The 27753-nt window shown below is 37.0% G+C and overlaps 6 protein-coding genes and 2 non-coding genes across 14 annotated transcripts; 6 read left to right on the top strand and 2 right to left on the bottom strand.

Moving 5' to 3' along the window:
- The first annotated feature begins 821 nt into the window (after positions 1-821).
- LOC109161546 (telomere repeat-binding factor 1-like) lies at positions 822-4293 on the top strand. Its single transcript, XM_019309993.1, has 7 exons — positions 822-970; positions 1543-1738; positions 1882-2099; positions 2637-2721; positions 2968-3051; positions 3222-3572; positions 3837-4293. The coding sequence occupies exons 2-7, from the start codon at positions 1589-1591 to the stop codon at positions 3849-3851; spliced, it is 903 nt and encodes a 300-aa protein (XP_019165538.1). The 5' UTR covers positions 822-970; positions 1543-1588; the 3' UTR covers positions 3852-4293.
- Positions 4294-5673: 1380 nt separating this feature from the next.
- LOC109161532 lies at positions 5674-11372 on the top strand. 2 transcript variants are annotated; one of them, XM_019309973.1, is made up of 18 exons: positions 5674-5837; positions 6042-6112; positions 6477-6570; positions 6721-6829; positions 6919-6957; positions 7153-7236; positions 7554-7615; positions 7808-7910; positions 8665-8814; positions 9056-9124; positions 9219-9275; positions 9364-9627; positions 9774-9857; positions 9952-10062; positions 10187-10257; positions 10436-10627; positions 10738-10831; positions 10922-11372. In XM_019309973.1, exons 2-18 carry the CDS (start codon positions 6052-6054, stop codon positions 11213-11215), a joined length of 1938 nt encoding a protein of 645 aa, XP_019165518.1. In that variant the 5' UTR covers positions 5674-5837; positions 6042-6051; the 3' UTR covers positions 11216-11372. The 2 variants fall into 2 exon arrangements, with proteins under 2 accessions (XP_019165518.1, XP_019165519.1); XM_019309974.1 differs by lacking the exon at positions 7808-7910 and having other exon boundaries at positions 9052-9124.
- A 637-nt stretch (positions 11373-12009) lies between these two features.
- Positions 12010-12081, top strand: TRNAP-CGG. Its single transcript has one exon. It is a non-coding gene; the product is annotated as a tRNA-Pro (tRNA).
- A 210-nt stretch (positions 12082-12291) lies between these two features.
- TRNAP-CGG lies at positions 12292-12363 on the top strand. Its single transcript has one exon. It is a non-coding gene; the product is annotated as a tRNA-Pro (tRNA).
- Positions 12364-12420: 57 nt separating this feature from the next.
- LOC109161557 (DNA polymerase kappa) lies at positions 12421-16750 on the top strand. Its single transcript, XM_019310017.1, has 14 exons — positions 12421-12767; positions 12903-13075; positions 13140-13313; positions 13408-13531; positions 13615-13715; positions 13864-13950; positions 14168-14263; positions 14379-14499; positions 14764-14892; positions 15073-15164; positions 15329-15440; positions 15629-15960; positions 16044-16330; positions 16434-16750. The coding sequence occupies exons 1-14, from the start codon at positions 12668-12670 to the stop codon at positions 16555-16557; spliced, it is 2052 nt and encodes a 683-aa protein (XP_019165562.1). The 5' UTR covers positions 12421-12667; the 3' UTR covers positions 16558-16750.
- Positions 16751-17055: 305 nt separating this feature from the next.
- LOC109161360 lies at positions 17056-18561 on the top strand. The gene is made up of 2 exons (XM_019309723.1): positions 17056-17634; positions 18077-18561. Exons 1-2 carry the CDS (start codon positions 17131-17133, stop codon positions 18281-18283), a joined length of 711 nt encoding a protein of 236 aa, XP_019165268.1. The 5' UTR covers positions 17056-17130; the 3' UTR covers positions 18284-18561.
- LOC109161356 (dual-specificity RNA methyltransferase RlmN) lies at positions 18262-21013 on the bottom strand. Its single transcript, XM_019309720.1, has 9 exons — positions 20887-21013; positions 20640-20802; positions 20289-20399; positions 20014-20148; positions 19807-19911; positions 19397-19566; positions 19152-19251; positions 18741-18999; positions 18262-18650 (listed from the first exon to the last, which is right to left on the bottom strand). The coding sequence occupies exons 1-8, from the start codon at positions 20976-20978 to the stop codon at positions 18757-18759; spliced, it is 1119 nt and encodes a 372-aa protein (XP_019165265.1). The 5' UTR covers positions 20979-21013; the 3' UTR covers positions 18262-18650; positions 18741-18756.
- A 7-nt stretch (positions 21014-21020) lies between these two features.
- Positions 21021-26220, bottom strand: LOC109161354 (protection of telomeres protein 1a-like). 6 transcript variants are annotated; one of them, XM_019309715.1, is made up of 12 exons: positions 26010-26220; positions 25767-25903; positions 25208-25403; positions 25055-25119; positions 24837-24925; positions 23859-24140; positions 23245-23321; positions 23096-23157; positions 22697-22849; positions 22193-22288; positions 22054-22100; positions 21021-21096 (listed from the first exon to the last, which is right to left on the bottom strand). In XM_019309715.1, the coding sequence occupies exons 1-12, from the start codon at positions 26116-26118 to the stop codon at positions 21033-21035; spliced, it is 1377 nt and encodes a 458-aa protein (XP_019165260.1). In that variant the 5' UTR covers positions 26119-26220; the 3' UTR covers positions 21021-21032. The 6 variants fall into 6 exon arrangements, with proteins under 6 accessions (XP_019165260.1, XP_019165258.1, XP_019165263.1 ...); XM_019309713.1 differs by having other exon boundaries at positions 21040-21096; positions 22054-22288; XM_019309717.1 differs by lacking the exon at positions 21021-21096 and having other exon boundaries at positions 21980-22100; positions 22189-22288.
- Between the last annotated feature and the right edge of the window lie 1533 nt (positions 26221-27753).

The following is a 27753-nucleotide window of genomic DNA, read 5'->3' as shown; positions in this document are numbered from 1 at the left end:
TCTATTGGGTATATTGCTAGAGAAATTGGAATTAGGTGGGGAGAGACACGTGGATTGATGTGGATGTGTACTGTTCTATTTCTACTTTGGGTACAACATTGGTGATGAATAGATGGGAAAAGAATTTTTCTATAGTGAACAAGTGGAAAAAATCAAAGGTGATGGGGAACAAGAGTTGTCTACTTTTGGCACAATGCACGTTGTTAGGCCATCCATCTCCAAAGAAGGCACAAAATTAACATTTCGATAATTTCATTACTTTTTTTTTTTTGTTTTTTGTTTTGGTAATACTGACTCTATTATTACAATGTAGTATATGTTTATAACTATTTCCTTAACACACTGAAGCATAATGAGTTAATGTCACTCGCTCTCACTAAAATATGAGATAGTCATTTTGTGCCACTAAACCACATGATTATTGACATTCATTACTCTTTTTCTTCTTTACTACTTTATAATAAAAAAATATTTTTTAAAAAAATCTCTTATATGTTTGGTTGCGAGATTTGAATGTATGTGTATATACATCTCTGTGGCTCTTCTTGAAAATGATGGTGGTAGGGTATTGATTGGTACTACTTTATAATAGAGTCAATAGTATTAAAAAAAAATATTTACAATCAAATCAAATCAAAATATTAATGTGACTAAAATTCATTTCAATGTTGAACCTTACGCACCATAGAGGCTTTGAGCAGTTAAAATGTCGTTAGAGGAAAATTGGGCCCAATTCTCAATGCAAAAAGTAGCTGGAGAGATTGGGCCTGAACACAGTTTTGATCTTCAACAGATCATTCATTCTGCATCCGATATCAGGAGAGAGAGAACGAGAGATAGAGACTGTATACAGAGTTACAGACAAAATATACGTATACAAACTAAAAAGGAAAGAACGGCTGGAATAAGTGTGCCTTTCAAAATTACAAAGATCCGATCAACAAATCACTGCATTCTAACATCGTTTCTGGTAATTCTCAATTGATCTTTCCTTTTAATCGGCTTTCCCCTGCATAATTCTTATATTGATTGCCTCTGCCCCTTTGTTTGATCCGAGTCTAGGGTTTCCATTTTTTTAATTTTTTTTTGTTGCATGATTCGATTTGCGAGTCAAAATCTTCTCTGGATTTAGCTATCTGGTGTTTCGTTTGGGATTCCTGAGCTATAATTTGGATCACGCAATAAACTTTGAACCTTTCTTCTGAATTATCTTCGCGGACGCTCATTTCATTTGCTTCGTCATTTATTTTGCATATTTGATTGGCTGTTAACGTTAATTTTTATCCCCATATGTTTGTTCTGGCTTCAATAAAGCACTCGTGTCCATTTACTTAAATTGTCTATAATTCCATATTAGTTTCATTAACTACTTGTTATAGACGTGTAAATATTAAGGAGAACATTGATTGCATGTTTCAATTATCTCGTTACAAGTAGATTTGTGATTAGATCTCTTAAGAACTTGTTTGCAGTAATCTGTTTAATGGGTGCACCGCATACCTTCCATGGCTTCTGATGATCTAATTCAAGCTTTTCTTTCAGAGATTTGCAACTAGGTAGTTAAGAACTTGTTTAGTACAATCCTTTAATGGGTGCACCTAAACAAAAGTGGACTCCTGAAGAAGAAGCTGCTCTTAAAGCTGGAGTTCTTAGGCATGGGCAGGGAAAATGGCGCACAATTCTCAAGGATCCAGAGTTCAGTGGAGTTTTGTATCTGCGATCAAATGTAGATCTCAAGGTAAAACTTTTATTTCATTGTTTCTCTGCATATTATATTTTCCCAGTATATGATGATAGATGGGCATCATCCCTAACAGTTCTTGTGATAAAAATTCTCTTCAGTGAAGCTTTATAAGAATTTATTTCTGCTTGACATGACAGGACAAGTGGAGAAACATGAGTGTCATGGCAAATGGCTTGGGATCTAGAGAAAAGGCAAGGTTAGCTCTTAAAAGGATTCATCAAACCCCTAAACAGAATGAGAGCCCAATGGCACTTGCTAATGTAGCTCAAAGTGATGAAGATACTAGTGAAGCCAAGCCAATTGCAACTTCTAGTGATTCTCCACGTCCTGGTGGCTCAAGAAGATCTATCATAAGGTTAAACACTGTTTCAATAGTTTGCTATATCACAATGCTCTCGTTACAGATCCATTAGCATAAATCGCTACATGTTTCAACACATAGTCCATTTACCCTACTGAATGTGGCACTTTTTTTTTTTTAATGTAAATATGATCTTGAACATGAATTCTTATTTCTAAACGTATCTTAATTTTTAGCTGAAGCTTTTGATACCTTAAAACTTAATCACCTTTAGGTTTGCATATTCTATGATTATTTGGTTTTATTATCAGAGTTTCTAGTAGGATTATTAACGCACACAAATTTAGTGTGGATTTTGTAATTAATGTGAATTATCTCAATCTTTTTACTCTCTGAAGGCGTAACTCTAACTTGCTGAAAACATATTTTTGTACTAGAAATGTAGCTTTTCTTTTCTGTTTGTCCATTGGAAAATAGGAAATTGCATCATTCTTTGTTTGGCTTCAGGATATTTATTGAATTAAAATTAAAATTTTTTAGCTTCATGGTGGATTGGGTCACTCTAATTATTGTTCCCTCCCTCCTTTATAGATTGGACAATCTTATCATGGATGCCATAAACAACTTGAAAGAGTCTGGTGGTTCCAACAAGACAGCTATCTCTGCCTACATAGAGGTAGTTGTTTTCTTAATTATCCTTTTAATTGAAACCCATTGTGCTTTCTGCCATTTTGGCCTATTGAGCTGAACATAACTCTTTTTCTTCACTATAGTTATTCTGGTTAATGTTAAGCATCAAGAAGCTATAAAGTTGAAATGGTTATGCTTGGAACTCCCCATTACTGAAATCTGATTTTGTTGCTTTGGTGAGTTTGGCTTGTTAGTATTTTATCCTCAGGTTTTTATATTCTTTGTTTTGTAGGATCAATATTGGGCGCCTCCAAATTTTAAAAGGTTATTGTCAGCAAAACTGAAGTATCTGACTGCAACAGGGAAACTTGTTAAGGTGGGGTTTTTTCGGGGTATGATTTTGTATGTGTTATTGTTTTACTGCTAATATGAATTTTACCTTGCTTTGAAACTTAAAAATGGCAATTGCACTTTAATTTTCTGAAATATCAGCTGGTTTTATCTCTTCAGGTTTGATTTAATACTACAAGTGGTTCTTTTTCACAGATGAAACGGAAGTATAGAATAGCAACAACTTTAACGCTGTCTGAAAGAAGAAGAAACACTCCAATTTCACTCTTGGAGGGAAGACAGAAACTGTCACCAAAGCCTGATTCTGATGATATTGACATGCTCACTAAATCACAGATCGACTCAGAGTTATCCAAGATGAGGAGTATGACTCCTGAAGAGGCGGCAGCTGCTGCTGCTCAAGCTGTTGCTGAAGCAGAAACTGCCATAGCAGAAGCTGAGGAGGCTGCAAGGGAAGCAGAGGCCGCAGAAGCTGAAGCAGAAGCTGCCCAAGCCTTTGCAGAAGCAGCAATGAAGACACTACAGTGGAGAAGCACTCCAAGGACGGTAAGGTCTTTATTTCCTACTGTACTAGGTATTTACTTGGCTTTCCTACCCCCCTCTCACATTTTTTAGCACTCAACGCCTTTGTGTTGTTTTTTGTCAATTCCTGCTTTAAAGAGAGCACCATTCTGTTTTCCATAGTTTTGCCACTTCAGCGTTATATAGGTGGTTATTCTTTTGTTCACCAACTGATTTTTTCATCCATCAGTGTTGAAATCTGCCTACAACTCAATCTCTTATTAATTTCTTTTCTCTGAACATGTGTAGATGATCCGTGCTTGATGGATTTGCAAACGGGCGGTCACAATCTCTGAGGCCGTTTCTGGATGCCAGCCACTGTTTCTCCATGGTTGTAAATATGATACGGAGTAGATTTTTTTGTCTGTAGAATCAGGTGGTGGATTAAGATGCACCTTCTCATTCTGAACATTCTTTGATACAGTACTGGCAAATCCTTTGATGGTATTTGTGTCTGTCTTGTTTCCTCTGCATTTAGTTCTAGTGGAATTTTAGGAGCCCCCTCCCCCCCTCCAACAAAAAGGAGAAATAGAAAGAAAATGGAAAGGTAGTAATAAACCACTGTAAAATGGAAGAGGATGAAATATTCACAGCTTTTTATGTAGTGTTGAATGTTGATAATTTGTATTTGTATGATGTTTGGGGATCCCCAAGTTCCAGTACTCAGGAGAATAATACCAACCTCTATTCTATCATGTTTATTATCTGGACATCTTAATTTTATTGTTTGCCAATTTCCTTGACCTTTTTTTTTTTTTTTTTTTTTTTTGTGGAATTTAATAGACCATTATTATATATATTATAGAATTTTTCAATAATTATATGTTTTAATTTTATACTTATGAATCTATCATACATATTAAATGCTTGTTCAACTCGTAATATTTTTATTTAGTATTGTATCAATGTCGTTAAACACACCCGCGATACATACTCACCAAAATTACTTCTAATATAATTTTTTAATACCCCTACTTAATTCCCCACCCACCAAAAAATAAAATAGAATTTAAATACTATCACGATATCATCAAAAGTCATTTAATTATTTCACACAGTTAAAAAGATACAAATAATTGAAATACAAAAAATTATAAAATAAATTTACAATCAGACACCATTTTAATTGTTGTTACATTTGTTTTTTTTTTATTTATTAATCAAAATTTTAATTTTAATATAATAAAGGGAAAATGGTCAAATAAATCCCTAAATTTTACTCAGAAAGTCAATTAGATTCTTAAACTTTTAAAATGTTAAATTAAGTATATAAACTTGATATTTTGGTGCATTGAAACCCAAAATCATATTAATGACCTATAATAGCAAGTCACTAGATTTTCGCAACGTCCAGCCTACTCCAAGAATTAATATCGGTGACCAGCGACTTCGAATGGTCGCCGCTCAACGGTTGCTTGCCTTCTCCAGTTGGTTGTTTTCTCTGTGGAGAAGGCGACCAACTGTTCGCCTTCTTCGCCGGAGAGGGCGAAAGTCGTTGCTTTCTTCAAAAAATGCGACCACCGACGATTTGTCAGTCGCTATTTTTTTCCCAACAGTGACTAATGGCGGTCAACGATGTTATATTTACCGGTACCAACATGTTACTTGAAAATTAGGCTTATTTGATCGATTTTTAATAGATTGGAGTGTTTAATTACACTTTCGTGTAAAGTTGGAGGGGATATAGTAAATACAACACATTTTCATTTCAACGTCATAATTTTTTTTAATTTTTTCTTTTTTTTGTGTGAAAAAGCTTTGAGCTATCCAGAATAGTAGACTTCTAAATTAAAAATATACACCTTAAGATTAAATTTATTTATTTTTTATTTATCAAAGATTTGATAAAACTTACTAAAAGTGGCAAAACTCATTTCATTTGAAAGTATGAAAATGTAGCAAAATAAAACTTTAAGTATCAATGTGAAAATAACATTAAAATTTTAGGACCAAAAGTGAAAATAGTTGAGTCCGAAAAAACTCATTTTAATAAATACAGGGATAAATATATAATTTTGTGTTCTAGAGGGCGCCGATTTGAAGTTTACGTTTACCCATCGCGATTTTAATACGTAGTACTACGTATTATCGTATCCGACAAAACTCCGGGACAGGAAAGTAGACTTGGGAAGGAAGAGAGCAGCTCTTCCGGTTTAAGCAATCATTGGGCGGAGGGGATTAACTACACACAATCAATACCCCCTCTCCTGCCCCATCGTTTCCGAATTTTCGTTCTGCTACCATTCCCAGGTAATTTAAAATTCGTTGTATAAATTCGTTAATTTCTAGGATAATTAACAGGAAATAGATCTAACAGACGCTTTTGTGATTCTACTGTGTTTTAATTGAGGAATTCGTGATTGGAAGGTTGCTCTTGTTTTGCTGTCTGCATCATCATAAGAATATGCAATCGTAATTTGGTTTTGTATCTTACTGGAATTAACTGTCTTTCAGAGTTTCAGCTATGGAAGGAAATTTGGAAGACAATACAGCCTTTCATGCTCGTATTCAGCAGTTGGAGCGTGGTATATTGTTTCCCTTGCCAAAGTCTTTTTGATTGTACAAGTTTTACGGTTCTCACATCTTAGCTGAAATTGAGAACTCACATGATCATATTCTTAGAAGTTTTGCTGAAGTTTCTGTTTGTTTATTGTTATTCTGTATCTGTTATCCAAATGGCTGGTTTAGTTTTAGTTCAGTTGTCTTAAGTAGAATTGCAAACTTGCAGCCTTTTATTTATGATTAGAAGTTGTGCTTCTTAATTCATGTTGGTAGCACAAAATAGTATGCTGTTTTTAAGTTTGATGATTATTTAATCCTTAAGATTGCTTTGTTCTCTGTTTAAATTGTTAATGATAGTTTCTGATGTATTGGTGGTTTACTTTTAAGAGCGGGATGACTTGCATAAAGACATTGAACAGCTATGCATGCAACAAGCCGGACCTGCCTATCTAGGTGTGGCTACTCGTATGCACCTTCACAGGTATGAATATTATGTGGTTAACTGGTCATCATCTATCTGTATTTTCTACTATACATGTGTGTGTGTTATGTATCCTTCTGCAGTTCTTTCTGGTCTTTCTGACGTACTTCTTTACTAAGAGGATTCTTGAATTTTTTTGGAACCAATTAGGACAGCTGCGTTGGAGCAAGAGATTGAAAACTTAAAAAAGAAGTTAGCTGCTTGCACTAGAGAAAATCAAAATCTTCAAGAGGAGCTTTCAGAAGCCTATCATGTCAAGGTGAGACTTTATGCTGTGTCTTTAATTCCTTATAGTTAATTGTATATTTTTCCTGCTTATAAATCTTGAATTTGTTTTCTTTATTGCAGAGTCAGCTAGCAGATTTACATAGTGCAGAAGTCTCCAAGGTTGTCTTCTCCTCCACAATCAACCTTTCCATTCAATATTCCCCTATTCTTGCTACCATTTTCTGTGTAGTTGGATTTCTAAGATGTCTGCTATTTTGAATTTAAACTTAGTTGGAATGAGGAAACACATTATATTCTAACAATTTAAAATTTAAATGTTCACTATATTTTTGCTGTTCTTCATTAATTTTGCAGAACATTGAAGCAGAAAAACAGCTTAAGTTCTTTCAGGGTTGTGTTGCTTCTGCATTTGCTGAGCGGGACAATGCTGTAATGGAGGTGATTAATCTTGTGCCTTCTCAACCTTTCCTGGGCTCTCTCCCCTGGCACCCCAAAAAATAAAAATAAAAATCAAGGGTCAAAACAAGGGAAAATATAATGGATATGTTTGCCATCTTATTACCTTGTGCCAGACTGGAAAATTAAGGAACTTATAATATTGCTGCTGTTATCTGCTAACTTTGGTGCTTCTATTCAAATAATGATTAGTATAAATGGACTAATAAGTTTTAGTGTGGAAGCATATGAATTATTGCTCTTGTAGACTTAAATATTGATTCCTGACAGGCTTTTGATGCTCATATGTAATTATGTAGGCTGAGAAAGCAAAGGAACAGGAGGAGTTTAATTCAAGAGAATTCTATCCACTTCAGGAAAGGTATCTGGTTTAAATCCGATAGAAGAATAATTCCTAATGAACAGTTTTAAATGTCTTTCACTTTGGCCCTCAGTAAATATTTGATCCATATCATTGAATTGTGTAGACTTCTATTGCATAAATGCATACTCACCAAACTGGATATGTTTTTCTGATGAGATCTTCTTGTTCATTTTTCCAATGTCGAGATAGATTTGAAAAGATTAGCTGTGAATTGCTTGAGGAAAAAGCACTCACTGCCACTCTACAGAGTGACCTAGAAAAGCAATCAAAGCAGCTGGAGGTTTTCAGAGAGGTAATAACCTACTTTGAAATCGCCTTGTTAAGCTGTATTTCGTGGTTTTCCTTGATGTAATGATTAGTTACTACATATCTGTACAAGGAAATCCTGGATGCATTTAGGAGTTCAACATATATTAATTTGTCAAAATCAGCAGCCATCCTTTAGGATCTCAACCAGATACACATAAAGTCATTAAAGCAACAGATACATTTTTCTTTATTGATTGCATGAGACTCTTGAGCTTACAGTTTCTGGATTTGGTCATGGTGGGAGGAAGGGAAGAACTTCATTTGATATGAAGCCTAGGTTTAATGAATGAAAACTACAAGCTACGAATGGAGCTAGAACACTGTGTTTCTTAAAAGAACTTGAAAATCGGAAAGAAGAACTACATTAATAACAAGATCTAGCTATCTAAACACAACACAAGCACCTATATTTATCAGAACACAAGACAAATGCTAATTCACTTCACTGTAACCATGCTAATCCTTGTCTACCATAAAAACAACAAGAAGAAAATTCACACTTAAGAGACTACAATAATTATAAGATTTCCCAAACTGATGAAAAACTGGATTTTTTTTTTTTAATTTTTTATATGACAGTACAATTTGAACAGCAACTCTGTTTTCCCTCTACTTTATCCTGCAACAGGATAGTAGAAAGAAATTTCTCTAATTAGCATTTTTTTTTTGCTTGCAACAGATCTTTTCTTTCTAAGTGCTAGTTGGAAGGACCTCATGCTTTGTAATTTGTACTGCAGGTTGTTAATAAATTTTATGACATTAGACAACATGCTTTGGATGATATTAAGGATACGTGCTTGGAAGACAAATGTGAGTGTCTCCTGCATGACTCATTGGAAATGTGGAGTTTCAATGTTGATGGGGAGACATCCACCTCTACATACATTGTAAGTTATGTAAATCTATATTTTTGACTACTATTTTTTTAGAGTTCTCACAGCTATTTAAGAAAACAATGTTGTTATAGCTGAACATGAGTTGGGAAAACATTCTAAACGCATGAAATGGTTTAAATTACAAATCAATATTTTATGACTATTTAAGAAAACAATGTTGTTAACGTCTATGATCTATGTGCATATAATGTTTCACTTTTTATTATAAATGCACTAACTTTTCCTCAGACAGAGTTCTCTGGAAGAAGAAGTGGAGACATTAAGAAGCTCTTTGGATAATCTTCGAAACAAGCTGCTAGTGGTATGCCCATTATTATCATTTCTTGTTTTTATTTTGTGCAGCAATCAAGTTATTTACTAAAAGTTGTTTCCTTCATATTTATTTGGGTTACCAGGGTTTGGAAATAGAAAATCATCTAAAGAAGAAAGTACGTGATTTGGAAAAGCAGAAAGTAAGGACTATTGAGTTTCTTATCTTGAAGATGGACTTAAAACCATAGCTTTCTTTGTTTTGGATTGACTAAAAAGTCTATCTTGCAGATTCTTTCGGAACAAAAGATCATCGCTGAAATATCCATGTTACGGGATTTTCATTCTCAGCATAGAACCAACATAACAAAGTTGCTTGATGAGGGATTTTCTGAGTTCAAATCAGATCTTCGTATGGTAGAAGAAAAATTCAGGCAGCTTGATATGAGCAGCAGAGGAAATGATCTTATATCTCCTCAGGTAGATGATGTGAAGGAAAGTGAATGTCGAGATGTTCACATAAATACTGAGTCTAGTGCAGAACCGAGCACAACGGTAACCGCCTTCTTGCAGTTCCTCCAACACTTGAATTCTTGTCATCGTTTATTACTTATTTGCTTCTTTGCTATTAGTTTAGTGTATATGTTATGTAGATTTGCTTGTGTTCTCTTGCGTGTATTGAATTTTGTTGTATCTGCCAGAGGAATGACCCTAATCTGTCAACTACCACTGCTATGGGAACTAGTGACACCTCTGAAGCATTTACTATGGCATTACAAGAGAAGGTGCCTTACCTCTTGATTCACCGCTAAACATCTTTGTACTGTGAATATGTGCCAATTTCTCTTCTTATTTGTGATTTCTGAATCTCAACTCCAGATTGAAGCTTTATTGCTTCTATCACAAGAAGAAGAACGTCACTTATTGGAGAGGAATATGAATGCAGCACTGCACAAAAAAATAGAGGAACTCCAGAGAAACCTATTGCAGGTAATTTTGCATTAATATCTTTGCTTAGTATGCATATTCTTCAATTTAATATTTGGATTTTCCAGACACTTGTTTACTGTCCTTGAACATTTGATGTGAGATTGATGTAACTCTATGTTCATAGGTTACCAATGAGAAGGTGAAGGCTCTCATGGAACTCGCACAACTGAGGCAGGAGTACCAATTGTTGCTACAGTATGTTGATCTTTTCCGCAATAGTGTGGACACTTTGTCTTCGTAAAGCATTTTTTTTTCCAACTGCTTTTCTAAAATGTTCACCACTTTGTAGTGAAATGTTGTAGGAAAGATGATCGGGGTATACTTTCAACTGCTTTATTCAAAATGTTCACGACTTGGTAGTGACATATTGTAGGAAAGATGATCAGGATATGAAACAAGGAAAACCTCATTCCGAGATTGGAGGGAAGAAAACTGTTCAAGATGGGGAAGGAAGATTTAAAAATCTGCTGAAGAAAACTTATTTGAAACGCTGGGTTGGTGATTCAGAAGGAAACGATGCTGAATCTTACCCGAGTTCTGAAGTCAACAGCATAGGGTTTGCAAGGTTCGTACAAATCTATTTTTTCTTTCTGCGTACCTCAGATACCTAGTCCAATGCTCCTATGAAGCTTGAATTCCGCTTTTAGTTACCCCATTTTCTTTACCTTTCTCTAGGATGAAAATCGAGAATGCAACCCTGAGAGAGAGCTTGGAATGCATGGAGCATCTAACATCTTCAATCCGAAGGCTGCGCCACTCGCTGTTGAAGGTAATAAACTGCACGATGTCATAGTTGACAATACTACTTATACATCCCTTTTCTCATTATCTCCGTCTTGTCTTGTTAACTATTCTATAGGTTAAAGAGTGCATTGATACAAAGACTAATAACTCACCGGAATCTCTGGAGAACATTATTTACGAGGCAAAACTATTAAAAACTGCACTCGGAACCTCCCTTCCAGTGAGTTGGTCAGCCGAGTCAGACAGTGGATACAATAAGGAGATGTTGGATGATGATTGTACCCACACTAGTAAAGAAAAAATAGACTTCGTTTCTGCTGCTGGGTTTGAGATGGTGGAGCTGTTGGTGTTTGCTGCTCAGCTGCTGAAAGAAAAGACTTGCCGAGGCGAGGCGAAGAAGCCATTGTAAGTTGAAACATATATAGTCACTAGTTAATGGCTGTATAGTATAGGGTTTGTGTCCCCTGGAGTAAGCTCTGATAGCAAGAAGACTATAATGAGATTTGCCCATTGTATATATAGTGGTGTTTGAAATTTCATCAATGCTCTTGTTCCATTTCAGTCTTCTTCTCCTTTCATATGTACTGCTACTCTTCCCAGACTGTTCTTCACAGTTGAATATTCATCATTAAAAACTTTTTGAATGATTCTGAAAGGTTTCATCTGTGCAGCACCCTCCCCCCCCCCCCCCCCCCCCCCCCCATGCATTTGCAGCAGTTCCATTGACATAAACCTTACCAAGATTCAAAGAACAAACAACAGAAACATTAATCTCTACACTACACAGCACAAACATATGAAGGTTATGAAAATTTAGATTAAAGAAAGTTAGACAGCTGAAAGATGAAGAAAAACCTGGAAGCTTTGCAACAAAAGATACAAAATATCAAAACCAAATGGTACTATACAACTTTAGAAATTTTGTATAAAAACAATATGTAATACTATAACCTATAGCCTTTACAACTGTATAGTAAAAATTAAAATTTCTATGTTACTCTTGAAGTTATCGGAGTCTCATATTATATTGATTTTATGATTTATCAAATATCAAAAACACTTTCTTGTATCCTTACAATTTCTTTAAGCTAAACGTCCCTCTCTCTATAACCAAAATGGCAAAACCTAACTGATTATTTACTATCCAACGAAGGTCTGCAAATTTACAGTTTTATATTTAGTTTATGATCCCAATAACAACGTGGGCATTTGGTCTAGTGGTATGATTCTCGCTTCGGGTGCGAGAGGTCCCGAGTTCGATTCTCGGAATGCCCCCAATTTCATCTGTTTATGTTTTTGCGCTCTAAAAGAGAGAGAAGTTTACAGAAAAAGCTGAAATTAAAAGTGTTGAACGTTGGGCATTTGGTCTAGTGGTATGATTCTCGCTTCGGGTGCGAGAGGTCCCAATTTCATCTGTTTATGTTTTTGCGCTCTAAAAGAGAGAGAAGTTTACAGAAAAAGCTGAAATTAAAAGTGTTGAACGTTGGGCATTTGGTCTAGTGGTATGATTCTCGCTTCGGGTGCGAGAGGTCCCGAGTTCGATTCTCGGAATGCCCCCAATTCTATCTCTTGAAGATTTTGCTCTAAAAGAGAGAGAAGCGTGCAGAGGAAGATGAAACTAGAAGTGTAGAACTATGCTATGTAGTATTGTTTTACCAATGAGGCCGTGAGGTCCATATAAGGCCTTCATATACGGGCCGAGATGAATTCCAATCATTAAAGCATATAAGCAATTCTAATCCACTTTCCCATTTTCGCGCGGTCTTTCCGCCATTCCCTCTCTATTTTGATAATTGATGATTTGAGTGTATCTTTGATCCTTTGTGATCAAACAATAGATTCGTAAGTCAAAATCCCCAAAATGGCCAAGAGTGAAGTCTCAGCCGCCGGCGACGATGCGTCTCCTTCCTCCTCACGGCCATGGCAATCCTATAACACCGTTTATACCAACGCCAAAGCCGGTACTACCACTACAACTCCGTAATTTTTGTAAATTATAGTTTTTCTTTTGATTTTTGTCTCGAAAGTCGTAGAATTGGCGAAGTGGGTATCAATGTGGTGATTTTTTCTTTAATAATTTGGGGGTGAAATTGTAGGGATGGAAGGGGTGGACAAGGAAAAAGTGCAGAGAATAGTGTATGAAATGAGCAAAGGGTCCAAGTATTTTGAGAACGAGGAGCGCAAGGAGGGTTATATGAAGCAGAAAATTGAAAACATGCGTGCCCAGTGTTTAAAACTCACTAAAGCTGATATATCTCATTACCAGAAGGTAGACTAATTCTTAAAGGTTTTTCTTAATTTTAGTGATTGCATATGCTTTATGGTGTTTACAGCTTGCTGAAAGAAGGATATTAGAGCTGGAAGCCACGCGTGATTTGTCAAGAATTTGGATACATGTAGATATGGATGCATTCTATGCAGCTGTTGAAACTTTGAGTAATCCTTCATTACAAGGCAAGCCGATGGCGGTTGGCACCTTGTCAATGCTTTCCACTGCTAATTATGAGGTTTGAATTGCAGATGGCAATCCCGGGGATTGGAAATCTGTCTTATTTTTGTATTGATTCTATTCTTATGAGTGCATGATTTGATGGTTATTAGGCTCGGAAATTTGGGGTTCGGGCTGCAATGCCTGGCTTTATTGCTCGTAAATTATGTCCAGAGCTGATATTTGTACCTACTGACTTCAAGAAGTATAATCATTACAGTGGATTGACAAGAAAAAGTCAGTTGCTTTGCTTACAAGGCCCATTTTTTTTTATGTCTCATTTTTATTTGCTTATATTTGGTATAAAATTGCTCTAACAGTCTTCCAGAAATATGATCCTAACTTCTTGGCAACGAGTTTGGATGAGGCATACCTGGATATAACAAGGATTTGCAAAGAACGGGGAGTTACAGGTGCGGAGGTAAGTTGGAAACAACTCTGCTATATCTGTACACCACTAAATTTCATGTCTTTGTCGTTCCTCTTCCATCTAATGCTTATTGCCTCTAGTCTATATGTAAGACCGAGTTTCATTGCCTATGTTTTACTTGGATGTGATACTTTTTAAGGTAGCTGAAGAGCTCAGAGAAAGTGTTTACAACGAGACTGGCCTCACATGTAGTGCAGGAGTGGCTCCAAATCGCTTACTCGCTAAGGTATTGCAAGCTGTGCACTGGAAAATGCTTGATATTATGTATAGTCCCTGCATCATTAATAGATGGTGAAAGTCCATCTCTCTTTTCTTTCCTTTCAAGTGATAATTATTTTTCCGAGTAGAATTTTTTTTTCTTTTGGAGTTTTGGGTGTGTTTTCTAGGTATACCATAAGAGTATAAGTTCTATATTTATTGATAGTGAATCTTTTGGTTGCCAGGTTTGTTCAGATATCAACAAACCTAACGGACAGTTTGTTTTGCCTAATGATCGCATGGCTATCATGGCATTTATTTCTACACTTCCTATTAGGAAGGTATTCTTCTAGATTTTCACTTATAGCTGGTCTTTTTCGCTGTTTGTTCTTAAAAAGAATCTATATTTCCTGGTAAACCATCTATTGTTGTTTTGGTTCTGGAAAACTTTTACAGATTGGTGGCATTGGTAAAGTTACTGAAAACATATTAAAGGATGTTTTTGGAATAACAACATGCGAGGAAATGTTGCAGAAAAGTAATCTTCTGTGTGCACTATTTTCCCGTTCCTCAGCAGGTCCTCTCATTCTCTGGTTCTTATCATTCATTTCCCCGTAATTTTCAAATTCATTCAGAAATTTACTGTAAGAATTCCCTACAACAATACCCGAGTATAAGAATCTAATTTTACCATACTAATATTCTTTATTTGCCTTTTATATTCAAATCAGTTTTACGGTGTTTCTTATTCTCCAAGAAACTTGATATTAGCAACTGACATGGCTTAGTATAACATTTCCGTCCTGTGGTGTGCTAATATCTTCTTGCCTCTTTGTTGTAGATTTTTTTTTTTGTGTCGGTCTAGGACTTGGCGGGACAGATACACCTGAAACAAAGATGCGAAAGAGTATGAGTAATGAGAGGACATTTTCAGCCACTGGTGACGAGACATTGCTTTATAAAAAGTTAGGTATGCCCATAATTTCTTTTATTTATGTTGTGACGAAGACCATACTATGGCATTCAAGCTGGCCAAAATGATATGTACAAAGATTTTAAAGCATATTGGTATCGCATATACTTAATATAAGGTCCATTTTCTAATTTCATGGTGAAATCTCTGGAATTCTCCCCATAATTTCTTTTGCAGTGGAGCTTGCAGAGATGCTCTCTGACGAGATGGAACAAGAAGGCCTTTGTGGGCGGACATTGACGCTAAAATTGAAAACTGCATCTTTCGAGGTATTTCCAGTATTTCAGAGTAGAGAGCTAGTGTCGTTATTATCAATTGGATTGCCGATCTATTGGAAGAGGAAACGAATGGCACCATATAATGCTTGAATACTCTGGTCCCCTAACTTCTTTGTTTTCGGTTGTTGGTTGGTCATATCAACGATGAACCTCAGGTAAGGACCCGAGCAGTGACTTTGCCTAATTACATCTCCTCAAGTGAGGATATCTTGAAGCACGCTTCAAAGCTGCTGAAGGCTGAATTCCCTGTATCTTTGAGACTCATGGGTATGTAACCTCGCTTTTTCCTATACATATCCGTCTAATGGTTCTCATAACTCAGCCTCTATTCTGCCACTTTGTTCTTTTTAAATTTTTATTTTTATCTTGTGGAGAACATGAAACCGTAGTCCATTATTTCTTTGAACTGTTCCGAGGTAGCATGACCAATCATTTGAATATTTATTTTCAACAAGGGCTTCGTATTTCCCAGTTTATGGAAGAAAACGTTGGTCCTTCTGATCCTACGCAAAGAACACTTTCCAAGTTCATTGTTCAAGGAGACGCTTCTGGGAAAAACGCAGATGAGTGTTTGCCTTTGGGCTCAGATGTTAGCGATAACGCCTTCACCCACGACACACATACTGATTTTCCTACCAACAGCGGTGAAACAATATCTTGGGATCTTAGAGCCCCTACCGATAACCCACAAATATCAGATCCTAATGACAGATGCTGTATATCAGGGAACTATAGTGAAGAATTGGGGAAACGCCCCGAGCCTCAAAATGATGAACTTGAAATCAATGTATGCATTGAGCCTATATTTTAATGAATACCCGGTTCAAGAATCAAAATTTCAGTTAACCAAACTGTTCTCGCTTTATCCAGGTATGTAAATCAAATGAAGAGGGGATACCCTTTCCAGGACCGTTGGAGGGGATCAGCCTAGATAAACCGAAGAGGGGTGCTAACTGTGCATATGATGAAACGGGATCATGCTCAGATCATAAAGATCTCGTTGTTTGGTTGGACGACTACAAATGCTCTCTATGTGGAACCGAACTGCCTCCAAGTTTTGTCGAGGAAAGACAGGAGCACTCCGACTTCCATCTTGCTGAAAGGCTGCAAGACGAGGAATCAAAAGACAACCTTAGATGGCCGACACTGAAGCAAAGGTACCCACCCACCACCTAGTTTCCATTCTTTTGCCTGATAAGAACATAGTTTCTGAATCAATCCATCATAGAATGTTCTTCCATTGTTTTCACCTTGTAGCAGATCTGTACAGAGCAACGATACACAGAATCGCGGTAGGCAGAGAAAGAAGAAGAAATTATCTCCAACACCCACTAAATGCACTCCCATTGATAGCTTCTTTGTGAAGACAAGTCAGAATTTCTAACATCAAAACTCCATTGCAGTGTTCAAAGATGTAGGACAAAATGAATTGGTTTGCTGACTGCTTGGCTTAGTTGTCCTTCCCCCTCTCTTGTATATAACAATCAATTAGTTGAATGTTAGTATTATATGTAAAATAAAACCACACTATATATTTGATATATGTTTGGAGTAGAGTACACGTTTGATAAATTGCATACACTTTTATAACATTAAAATTCATCATAATCTTATTAATCATAGTATATTCCTACATTTTATTTTTTAGAATTATAATTTAAACAAATAAATTATTCCAATAGAGTATATTATTGGCACAAAAGAACAAAAACTACCATTGTTGGGCTTCTACTGGGTTGGCTGAGTTCAGTCCCTGTTTGATTCGAGATGTGGTTAATGTTCACCCATGAAATTGATTTTAAATAGGATATGAAAACCAAATAGTCAAAGAACTATGTGTTTGGATTTTCGCTCAAAAAAAGGACAATATTTGGCCACGACAGTATATATACTCGTCTTCTTCAATGCTCAATCTTTCCCCTTCCTGTGGTGTTGCAGAGCCTCCATTTCCCCTCAAATGGAACTCTGTCGAATTGCGGCGCTTATAAATCCCAAAACTCATAAATCTCCTCATTTCGGAGCAGCAGCAGCTAGAAGACAAACCATTGGTTCATATTCTTCATTCAACAAATCCTTCAGTTTTTCCAGTCCCAAAGCCAGCAGTAGTTGTGCCAATCTGGAAGCCATCATCCCAACCATGTCAGAGATAATGGAGTCATCAAGAGCGCAGAATCTTGATCTGCAGCTCCAAACCCTAGGACCCTTTTTCAGAATAACAGCCAGGAATCTGACAACCAAGAATGAGCTTGGGAGGGCTGAAGGGTTAACTAGGGTGTGGTTTGGAGGCAAAATCCTCCATCTGGACTCCATTAAGCTCAACAGGGAGACACTGGGGATGGAAAAATCCATATTTGGGATTGGTGTTTTTATTGGAGCAGTGGCAATTAGGCATGGATATGATTGTGGCTGTACCAAAGCAGAGTTGCTTGCCATTAATGACACTCATCTCTACCACTCCAAGGTATGCTACACCAATTACCAACTCACTTTTACAATACAACATTTTGACTCCAACTAGATAAAGATTAATGTTCCAAGTTGTTCGGGTTGTTGACTTGTTAACCACAAGTTCGACTCCCTCTGAGTGGGAACAATAAGCTATAGACAATCTAGGTGGGTTGTTTTACTTCCTTATAAGGATTTACCTCTTGATTTGAGCCGATCAACTATAAACAATCTAGGCTGGTTGTTTTACCTCCTTGTAATCTTTTGCCAGATTTATCTCATTGTGGTCCCAATTAGGATCATAAGACAATGTTTACCTAGTGCACACCTTCAGAGAGTGGGCTTCAAGTTCCCTCGTCACCCAGATAATTTTTTTTTTTAAAGTGATCAATGCATACTTTTTCATGAATAATGGGTCTGTTTTGTTTTTACATTTTGGTTTGGTTGGTAATGAGTAGCTGGTGAGGTTCTACAGAAGAATTGGGTTCAAGGTGGTGCAGGAAGTGAAAGGTGAGTCCTTTGGAGATATAGGGCACATGCTGGTTTGGGGAGGTATTGGAACAAGAATGGATGCCAATGTTGAAGATCTCCTCATCAAATGGTGTGCTAGGTTTAAACCATCTAGCAGTGATAGGACTGCAAACAGGACAAGACAACAATTTTGATAAATCTCTCACGAGTAAGAGTCAAACTTTGCGGGTACAATTCGGGCCTAAAGAATACAATGCCAAAATTCCAACTTGAGAAGAGGTGGAGGATGCTTGCAAGTTGCAACACAACACTTCTTGCACTATTCCATAACAAAACAGAGTACATATAAACACATTTAGGCTATGTAGTGTATGTTGCAGTGCCATCTACAAATATTACAATCTGCATATGTATATATTCTGATCCTGGATAGGAAACCAGCCATGATTATAACAGGTTCTCATGCATAGTTCTAAGTGAAGTGTGAAGGAATTCCAATTTCTGCTCCCTATGAAATCCAATGTTGTCAAAGAAAGATCTTCAGAAGGGATAAATGTTTTCCTGGAAAAGGAAAAACGAAAAACAGAAATCACTTTGAATGAAAATAATTCAAACAGGGCAAAATCTCAGATATCAACAAAAGTAGCTTACTTGAATAATGGGATCTTTAGATGCGAAGATCTTCAATGTCAGTTAAGACATCTGCATGCCCTTTAGACTGCTTGTTTGGTAAATTAACTACTAATTGACCACAAGCACCACTTATGTCTTGCCCCATTTGCTTACGAACTGTTGTTCGAATGCCATGAATATCCCTCAAAATTTTCTGAAATCTGATCACTTTCTGATCATTACTCGTTCTGAAGTCACTCAGTGAACCGATAGGATTAAAAGGTATCAGGTTCACAACCTGCCAAAGTGGTATATTCAAATCAGCTGGCACGACTATAAATCTATGTCAATGATGCTATTACAATAAAGATCTTGCACGTGCCAAGAAATGTTTTAGGTGCTCAGTATCCCTACCTCGAAAAGAACAGTCTAATTACACTTGAAACTTACCACTTGAAATGTCTCTAACAACTTTCCAAGCTGGTGGGCATGCTGCTCCTCATCATTCACTCCATCAAGCATTATGTATTCAATAAAGATTTTTTGCTGGCTAAAAATAAGGACTAAATGAGATATTGCGAGAAATTTCTTCCAACAGTCTAAAGAAGGATTATCACATGTACCGAAGATGAAAGTCATAGAAAGTGAGTCATTGATCAAGGAGGAAAAGAAAGAAGAGCGGACTTGGAAAACACCTGCGCTTTTGATACGCTTGCAATGCATCCATCAGTCTCTCCAAAGGAAAAGCCCTGGCTGCGGGCATTATCTGACAACGGATGTCCTGAACTGGTGCATGCAGAGACACGGCAAGGTTTATATTTGGGACATCATTTTGGAGCTTGTTAATGGCATGGATGATGCCAACCTAATAAATATCCAAGTGGAAGTTTTCAGATAGTTTCGTATGATACATTAGTCTGTATTATTCCTATATCCATCATCCACAAACAGAATGCAACTGAACAGGTAGTGTATGATACTATGATATATTCCACAGTTATAGGTCAACTTTTAAACATAGTTTACAAGAGTTTCACATGTATAAATCTAATAAAGCAAAAGTTGGAGAATGTAGTAGTTTAAGAAATCACAGCACCCTACATACCGTTGAGACAGTAACTTTCCTTGGAGACAACTGAAATGGGGATGTTGTTATAACCTTGATAGCCTCTACAAGGGCAGAATAATTGTTTAATGGCTCTCCCATTCCCTATCAAGCAGTTGAATTATAACAGATTAGAAAATATTTCAGCCATCTGTTGTATCCAGAATTTGTGGTATTCAAGGCCCCAAAGGAAAAGCAAGGTAATACCATGAAAACAATATTGCGTATGGGTGACAAACGAGAAGCATGCACCAACTGCTCAACTATCTCCCCTGACGAGAGATTATTTTTAAATCCCATGCTTCCTGTTGCACAAAATGTGCAGCCCATTTTGCATCCAACCTTATATCACAAAGAGGCTTAGGTCAGACACCGCTTTCTGGAGCTAACATTATATCAGTTAGTGCATTAACATTATCAACAAAACAACACCATACACCTAGAAGAAGCAATAAATGCAAAGTGGAATAGAATTGGCAAACCTGAGAGGATATGCACAGGGTTGATCTAGGTCCACCAGGACGAGGCTTTCCATTAATTTTTCCCAAGCGCGAGTCATATCTCATGATAACAGCCTCCACAAATGCTCCATTCTAGCAACAACAACAAGAAGAAAAACTATTGCAAATCTGTAACATATTAATGATTGTCATCCCCACCACCCAAACCAATCAGCCAAATATGCGAGCAACACTTGGAAGGTTCAAGCCAGGAGAATTTTAAAACAGACTGCAACTTGGGCACTTCTAAATCACTCCCAAACAAGTATGGGAAGATACTTATATTATTTAATGGCAGCTCAAGAGATATGAGAGAGAAAGGAAAACAATCACCTGCAACTTGATGAGCAGCTTGGTGGTAACACCGTCGTTTGATTCAACGGCAGAGTGAAGGGTAGAAGTTAAAGGTACAAACTTTGAACGAAGCAGAGGGTATGCCCGTGATGGCAGAGATGGAATATCATCCCATTGGCAATTAGGGTTCTGTATCACATGCCTGTAATAGTGTCATCCGCATCGGTAAACACCATATATGCACAAAACAAACAAACAAACAAAATCATAGGAATGAGAAACTTACTTCCAGATTAGAGGGATGAATCGAGTATTGATACCAGCGTTCTCAAATTCAGCTCTAACAATAGAAGAATCGAACACTGACTTAAATGCCATTCTTAGATATTCAATTCAATATCTCACGTCTGCTTCTTCCTCGCAGAGCAGACTCTAATGCTCCAGTTTCGCGAAAGAGAGACGACGGAAGATTAACACACCGTACGACGGCGTATCGCTGCAGCCCGCTTTAGGGCTTGAGATTTTGTGCTTGTTAATACTTGAGCCCAATCCAAACATTTTAAGGCCCAATTAGATAACAACTAAAGATTGGGTTAACAATTTCCTTATCCATTGTTTCAAAAACATACTCACCCATTATAATTATCGAATTTTTTAACATCCCACTAATACCAAAGTAACAAAGTATACTATATATAATCTAAAAACATAATAAGTGTGAATAAAGATTATATCATTCACATTATGTGAATAGACTAGGTAAAGTATATAATTCTCATACTCAAAGTCAAGGGTTCTATTATTGTTAATATATTGTTGATTAAGCATGTCACATATGATTACACAATAACAGAATTAATCCAATATATATTATTGAATAGTGGTTGTGGTTTGCATTGTAATAAATTTATTTAAAGAAAATGCACCACGCAAATAACATTACAACTTGCGATTGAACAAAACATGTGTATCTACACTTGAAACAATTAAAGTATATAACATTAATAAGTTTAAAAGGTGAAGGAATATCGTCGAGATTTTCATCGCCGGTGAGTGATTGTGCCGGCCATTGAAAACGAAGCTTGATATCCACTAGTAACGGCAGTTTTGGAAGCGACGGGAGACATCATGGGATCAGCACCGTTGGAAAAATAGCTCACACGGGGAGAGCGTTGATCATGGGCCTATTTGACCTTTTTCTCTTACTCTTTTTCTAATTAAATGAACTACTCAAAGTATCAAGTCAAGCAAATCGACATTTTGTTAGCGTCACTCTACCTAATTATTTAATGTACCACTCTACCTGGTGGGTTTTGGTCTGGCAAAAATCGATTACTGCACCACTCCTTAGCATTATACACTAATTCTGCAACTTCTACTGCTTCTGTCTAACCATATTTACGGATGTAGTGCCAAAAAGATTACAGATTATGCAGAATTCACAGTTACTGACCTGCTTGTGGCCGTCCTACGAGAGTTGTTGAAAAGATCTGATAGTACCTACTTCCCCAAACATCATTTTTGTCAATGTAATAAGATTTCAAGCAGCAATCAATCCATGGCGGGTGTCTGGAACTGGAAGCATCACCTACTTCACTACAATCATCAGTGTTGGGAATTCCAAGCAACGCATTCCACTCTCTTGTTAATACATCATCAGGCGATGGGAAACGAGCAAAAAACTCTTCCTGAGTAATGAGATCAATAGATAGCTTTATCAAGAATTTTGTAGAATTTAGATAATCAATTAATCTTAGCTACAAAAGCAGCATATATCAGTGGAAATGTGGAAGTCTCACTAGACAAAGAATTGTAATTTTAATAGCCACAGTCATTACTGCAATTCTTATTGTTGTGGTAGGACACATTTGTTCAGGCAGAAGGCAAAGTAAAGCAAGATATCAGAGTTTGATTAATTAGGGACATAATTTATGAATGTACATAACCAGTTATAGGCATGTGTGTGTTATGGATGCTGTAATTACATTTATTCATATGCCAGTATATCAAATTTTCTTTTATGGCTTCCTGTACAGTAGTTAGTAGTCATAATAATCATGAACTAGAACAAAAATGTGAATGGAATTTCAATTTACCGCATCATCTTTATATAGAAAAGCGCGGATTCTGGCAGTTGGATCCTCTAGTGTCAACCTGATCTTGTAGACTTTTGAAGGAGAACGGAAGTCTGAAACTCGCCAAGGTACTGTTGCTACTACTCGAACTACACATCGATACTTATATGTCACCTACAGCACAAGGCAGGATCTTATCAGAATATTCCCCAAGTATAGCTTCACCTTTTTTGGGTTTAGGGTTTAGCTTTAAAGTATGTTACAGCCATTCCTACTTCCCATCTAGTAAATCCGAGCTTGAATCTCATTCCTATATTGGTGAATTGCTGGGCAGAAAAATTAGGGTTTATATGTCTCTCCATTGCTTGCCACTGTTATCAAAAAACTTTTAAAGGAGAGGGTAAAGATAAGGTGGTATACCTCTGGATAGGTTAGAACATTCATCAGAGTGATGAAGGGCACTTTCCGAGAACATGAAGTCTCTGAAAATTTTAGATATTAAAAGAAATCATAAATTAGCAGTTACCATGTCAAAACATAGGGGTATCCAATGAACATAATAACCAAACCTGTCAAGCCAGAATGGCAAGGAAAACATGTAAAAACCTTATGTCCCCGTCTTGATGAAAAACGGCCATTGTAACTCCTGTTGTATAGATGGTGAAGAATAACACATAAAATAAGCATTGCATGATAGAGTACTAGCAGCATGCTGGGCATAACAAACGTCTTATTTGAAAAACAAAACCAAAAAGAAAAAAGCATGAAAAAAAAAAAAAAAACAAAAAGGTTGTAACTTGAGAAGAAAATGCATAAAATGCTGGGTAGACCAGAAATTCTGATGATTCCTCTGTTGTTTGCTTGGGGGTTTTTGTAAGTGTATTAGGAGAAATGTCAATTAGAATATGAAATTTGCAAGGGGCTAAGGACTAAAAGTCAAAACCATCTGGCCAGTGATTGAATGTGTAGTTAGACTCCAAAATAAAAATTAAGTTCAAGGGTGAAAGCAATATGGGGACAGATGAATGAGAATTTTGTTATTTTGAATGTACTTCCCCTCCTATATCCTATTATAACCATGCTGTTTATCTCTAACAAGGGGATCTATAAGCCATTTTGAACAGTCCCAAACCATCTTAAACTACATTAAAGGTAACAAAGTGCTGAATTAAAGCAACAAAACCTTTCGTGCTTGAATACGAGGTCATTGTCATCAGACAAGTAACACAATTTTGTAAATGACTTTAGAACAGCACACCACAGTGATGAGCGAACTTCACATTTCAAGCCTATGAGCTTCACCCATCGACCCGTTTTAATGCAGTTGAGGCCAAGCTTTACATCACCAGAATCAACAGTCACTCTTAAAACAGTTCCAACAGGTGGGAATGTACATAAAACATCTCTTGATAAAGGAATAGGTTCCAACTGTAAAGGAAGCGGATTTTCCTTTTCATCTTCTAGGCTGTAAATTAATAATAATAATAATCATAATAAATAAATAAATAAAAGGCAAAAATGTTCTTAACACAAGTGATTTCAAATTTAAAGTATATTTTATCTATCCAATTTACCAGATCCGCACAAATAAGGGTGGAAGATTTTTGAGGTTTTACAGTTTTCAAGAAATTGTGTTTTGTTTGATGAACTTTGAGATTTAGCTTGTCAAGAATATTGTGAGTGTTCATGACGGTTGCTTGGGGGCTTGGGGCTTAGAGTGCTTGGCCAAGTGAAACAATTGTATGTTTGGCATTTAAGTGATTGTCCCTTCAAGTGTGATGCTTTTGTTGGCTTCATGCAATGAGGCTTGGTGTTGTTATAGCAAGGACATGTTATGATCCAGATTTGGGGTGTGACAGATTATCTGTTTACAGACATAACACAGGCACTTAATTTTCTTTTTTCCTTTTCAATTTTTGTAATTTTTGGTAAGAAATACGAAAAAGTAATTAAAATTAAAATAAAAATTAAAATACCAAATGAATGAATAGATACGGAACAAAAAACTCAATGGAGTTTAGCAGATGGTATATTGTTAGCATTTTTTATTGAAGAGTAGTTATTTACAGGCCAAGCTACCATTGGGAATTGTGTCAAAGTTTGTATATCTTATGGTAATGAACCCTAAAAATAAACAGAAAAATAAAACCACGAAGATTACTTGGATTTGATTGCAACTGGGGGAGTGTCAGTACCATCCCACACAAAGAGCATCCAGTGGTCTCCTTCAGTTTCACACACATGAAGAACCTTGCATTGAAGAGCAGAAATAATACCAAATTATCATAATGGCAATTTTGAGTAAGAGATGCAGCAGAAGTTGGATAATTCTGAAGAAATAGGCAATAGATTAAAGTGTACTGGATTATAAATGAGCACCTTACAAACCAAACTGAAGCCGACACCTTCCTTCAACTCTTCCAATTGTAGTAAGTCAGTTAACCCTAACAAGGAAAAAGATCATCAGTAGAGGGGTACAGGGAAAGCCAGGCTATAAACTCAATTACTCTCAACATGTTATCAAGTTCGTACCAGCATCAATTTGGTGACCAGCCAACAACCACTTTCGCAGGTCCAATATAATTTTCTTATTAACTTGCTCTATTGGACAAAATTTATCAGAACATTGGTAAGGCTCAAAGCTTGTACTGTTTTTTCCTTCATATAAAGCAAATGATGAGTACTTCTTGTTGAAACAAGCATAAACATCAGGTCCATGAATTTTCATCTGCACAAGATATGTTTTGCTTGCTAATAACCACTTTTTGAAATATTGAAAGACTATAAAAAGCCTAAATGTAATTGTTCCACCTATTTAGTATGGTTAACTGGTCTACATACATTTATCCACTGGTCAGGTCAGTAAAACTAGCATGAAGCACCATAAACACCCTAAAACCAAAATCAAATACGTTCATAAGAACTATAACAGCTCTTGCACCTCAGGTATGAAATACTAGCACTTCCAAACAGCTTGAGAGCAGGACTGGACAAATATGTTATATTACTCAGAAAAATTAGAAGAGCAAGAAGGCTTCACTTTACCAGAACTATTTTAACAAAAATTGAAAACTTCGTAAAATCATATTACCAGAACTTTAGAAAGCAGAATGATATCTCCCTCTGTTATCCCTTGAGGCAGCTTGTCCATTGTCTCCGTGAAAAAATTAACTGGAAGCGCAGGACTCGGCCGCGATTCATCAACGATTCTGATTGAAACATAATAATCTACGTATAGCCCACCAAAAAGTTAAAGGAAAAATTAATTCAACCCGCGCATAGATTATACTGAGTATGAAGAAACGGAGTTTTCACTTTTCAGTAAGGTTTTTACCAGTTCCTTTAGACTTCCTTTGAATGCCACTCTCGGTGACGACGCCAATGAGATTGACTTTTTGGTTCAGTGAAGCCATGGCGTCTGCTATATGAATGAACCTCGACATTTTTGCTCTCTTTGAGGGCGGAGAAAATCAACGCATTTCCTCGCTGCAATTATGGAAATATATGGAGCGCCAATTTGGATAGTTTTGGAGCCAAAAGTCGGGTAATTTCGGAAATTAAGTTCAAAGCATGGTTCATGAATGACAACATGATAATCACTGCCTATCTAGTTTTTAAAGGATGCCTAAAAAGTTAAAAACTTTTAAGGGCGTTTGGTTCATGCAACTAATAAAATAAATTGATTAAAAAATATAAACTCAATATTAATAATAAGATAAAGAAATGTGAAATTATATAAGAAATTAGAGGGTATTTCACATTCCCTTTCAATAACTAAAAACATAATGCGAAGTTTATATGATATTCTCTGGGAAAGTTACATAACTTGAACTAAACATAGGAATTTTATATTACAAAGTACAAAATCTCCAACTTTCTTTAAAAGTACAATTATATTCTTGAACTTGAAAAAATGCAATTAAATCTTGAAATTGACAAAGTGAGTCAAATAGACCTAATTTACCAATAACCAATAGGTTGTCCATAAAATTATCGACGTTGACCGCTGAAAAAACCCATTTCCACCGGAGAATAAGATCTCCGGTCGTCTTCTCCAAGAGAAGACAACCTGACTATGGTCTGAGGCTCTGTGTTGCGTCTGACGTCTCCAGACTCCAAAACTCTAAAGTCTAAATGAAACTAAGTGGTGTAAAACCCATTTCGACGGTTCTACCTTTGAATAAAGTTAAAAAGGTCAAATTGACTTGGTAGGGAATATCCCGACCGACATAGCTTCACCACGACCGAGGAGCCTTTGTCTCTTTCTCCTTGTCTTTGCAGGTAGCAGGTCGGGTTCCACGAGAAGAACCCGGTCGTAGACCGACCGGGAGTTGCCCAAGCGACGGTGTCGACCACCGAGCGGTAGCCCTTTGGCGAAAGAGCTGACGAAGGACACGTGGCGGCTCTTTACATCGACAGGCAGGGCACCCGGGAGGATGACACATGGTGGCTACGTGGAGGACATGCCGAACGGCTGGAATCCTGTCCCCGGCATAGCGGCTATAAATACCCACAGTAGCTACAGTGTAAGGGACTTTTGGACGATCGATAGGTTGTTGTTAGAGAATCCCGACCGCAGTCAGTCGGTACTCAGAGCAACCAAGTAGATTGTACTTAGGGCCTTACCGTGATCAATAAAGATATTTACTTGCTTTAATTGGTCTCGTGTTGTTATATATTGCTTACGTGTAATTAGCAGTATCATTTTGGCGCCGTCTGTGGGGACCGTGCAAGAAACCAACGTCTTGACGAGCACCCGATCACCATATCGACATGTATCCGTGGGCACACAACAACTTTGCCGACGACCAGGCGGATGCGGCGAGCTCCTCCGACCACTATGCTACCCAACAGCAGGGTCAGACGATGGACCTCAACCTCAACCTCTCGCCACCACATCCATCAAATACATACCCGGCCGCCCAGCAGCCGGTGAATTACATACAACCGGGATACCCACCACCCGGCCTGCCATACCAGCAGCAGCCGATGATGTATCCCGCCCAGTATCCGTACCCGGTCCCACCTCCACCGTATGGGTATTGGCCAGGCCAACCGATGTGCTACACTTCCCCGGT

The sequence above is a fragment of the Ipomoea nil genome, unplaced genomic scaffold (assembly GCF_001879475.1).
Source record: "Ipomoea nil cultivar Tokyo-kokei standard unplaced genomic scaffold, Asagao_1.1 scaffold2922, whole genome shotgun sequence".
NCBI classification, from domain to species: Eukaryota; Viridiplantae; Streptophyta; class Magnoliopsida; order Solanales; family Convolvulaceae; genus Ipomoea; species Ipomoea nil.
This window is presented reverse-complemented; position numbering and strand designations above follow the sequence as displayed.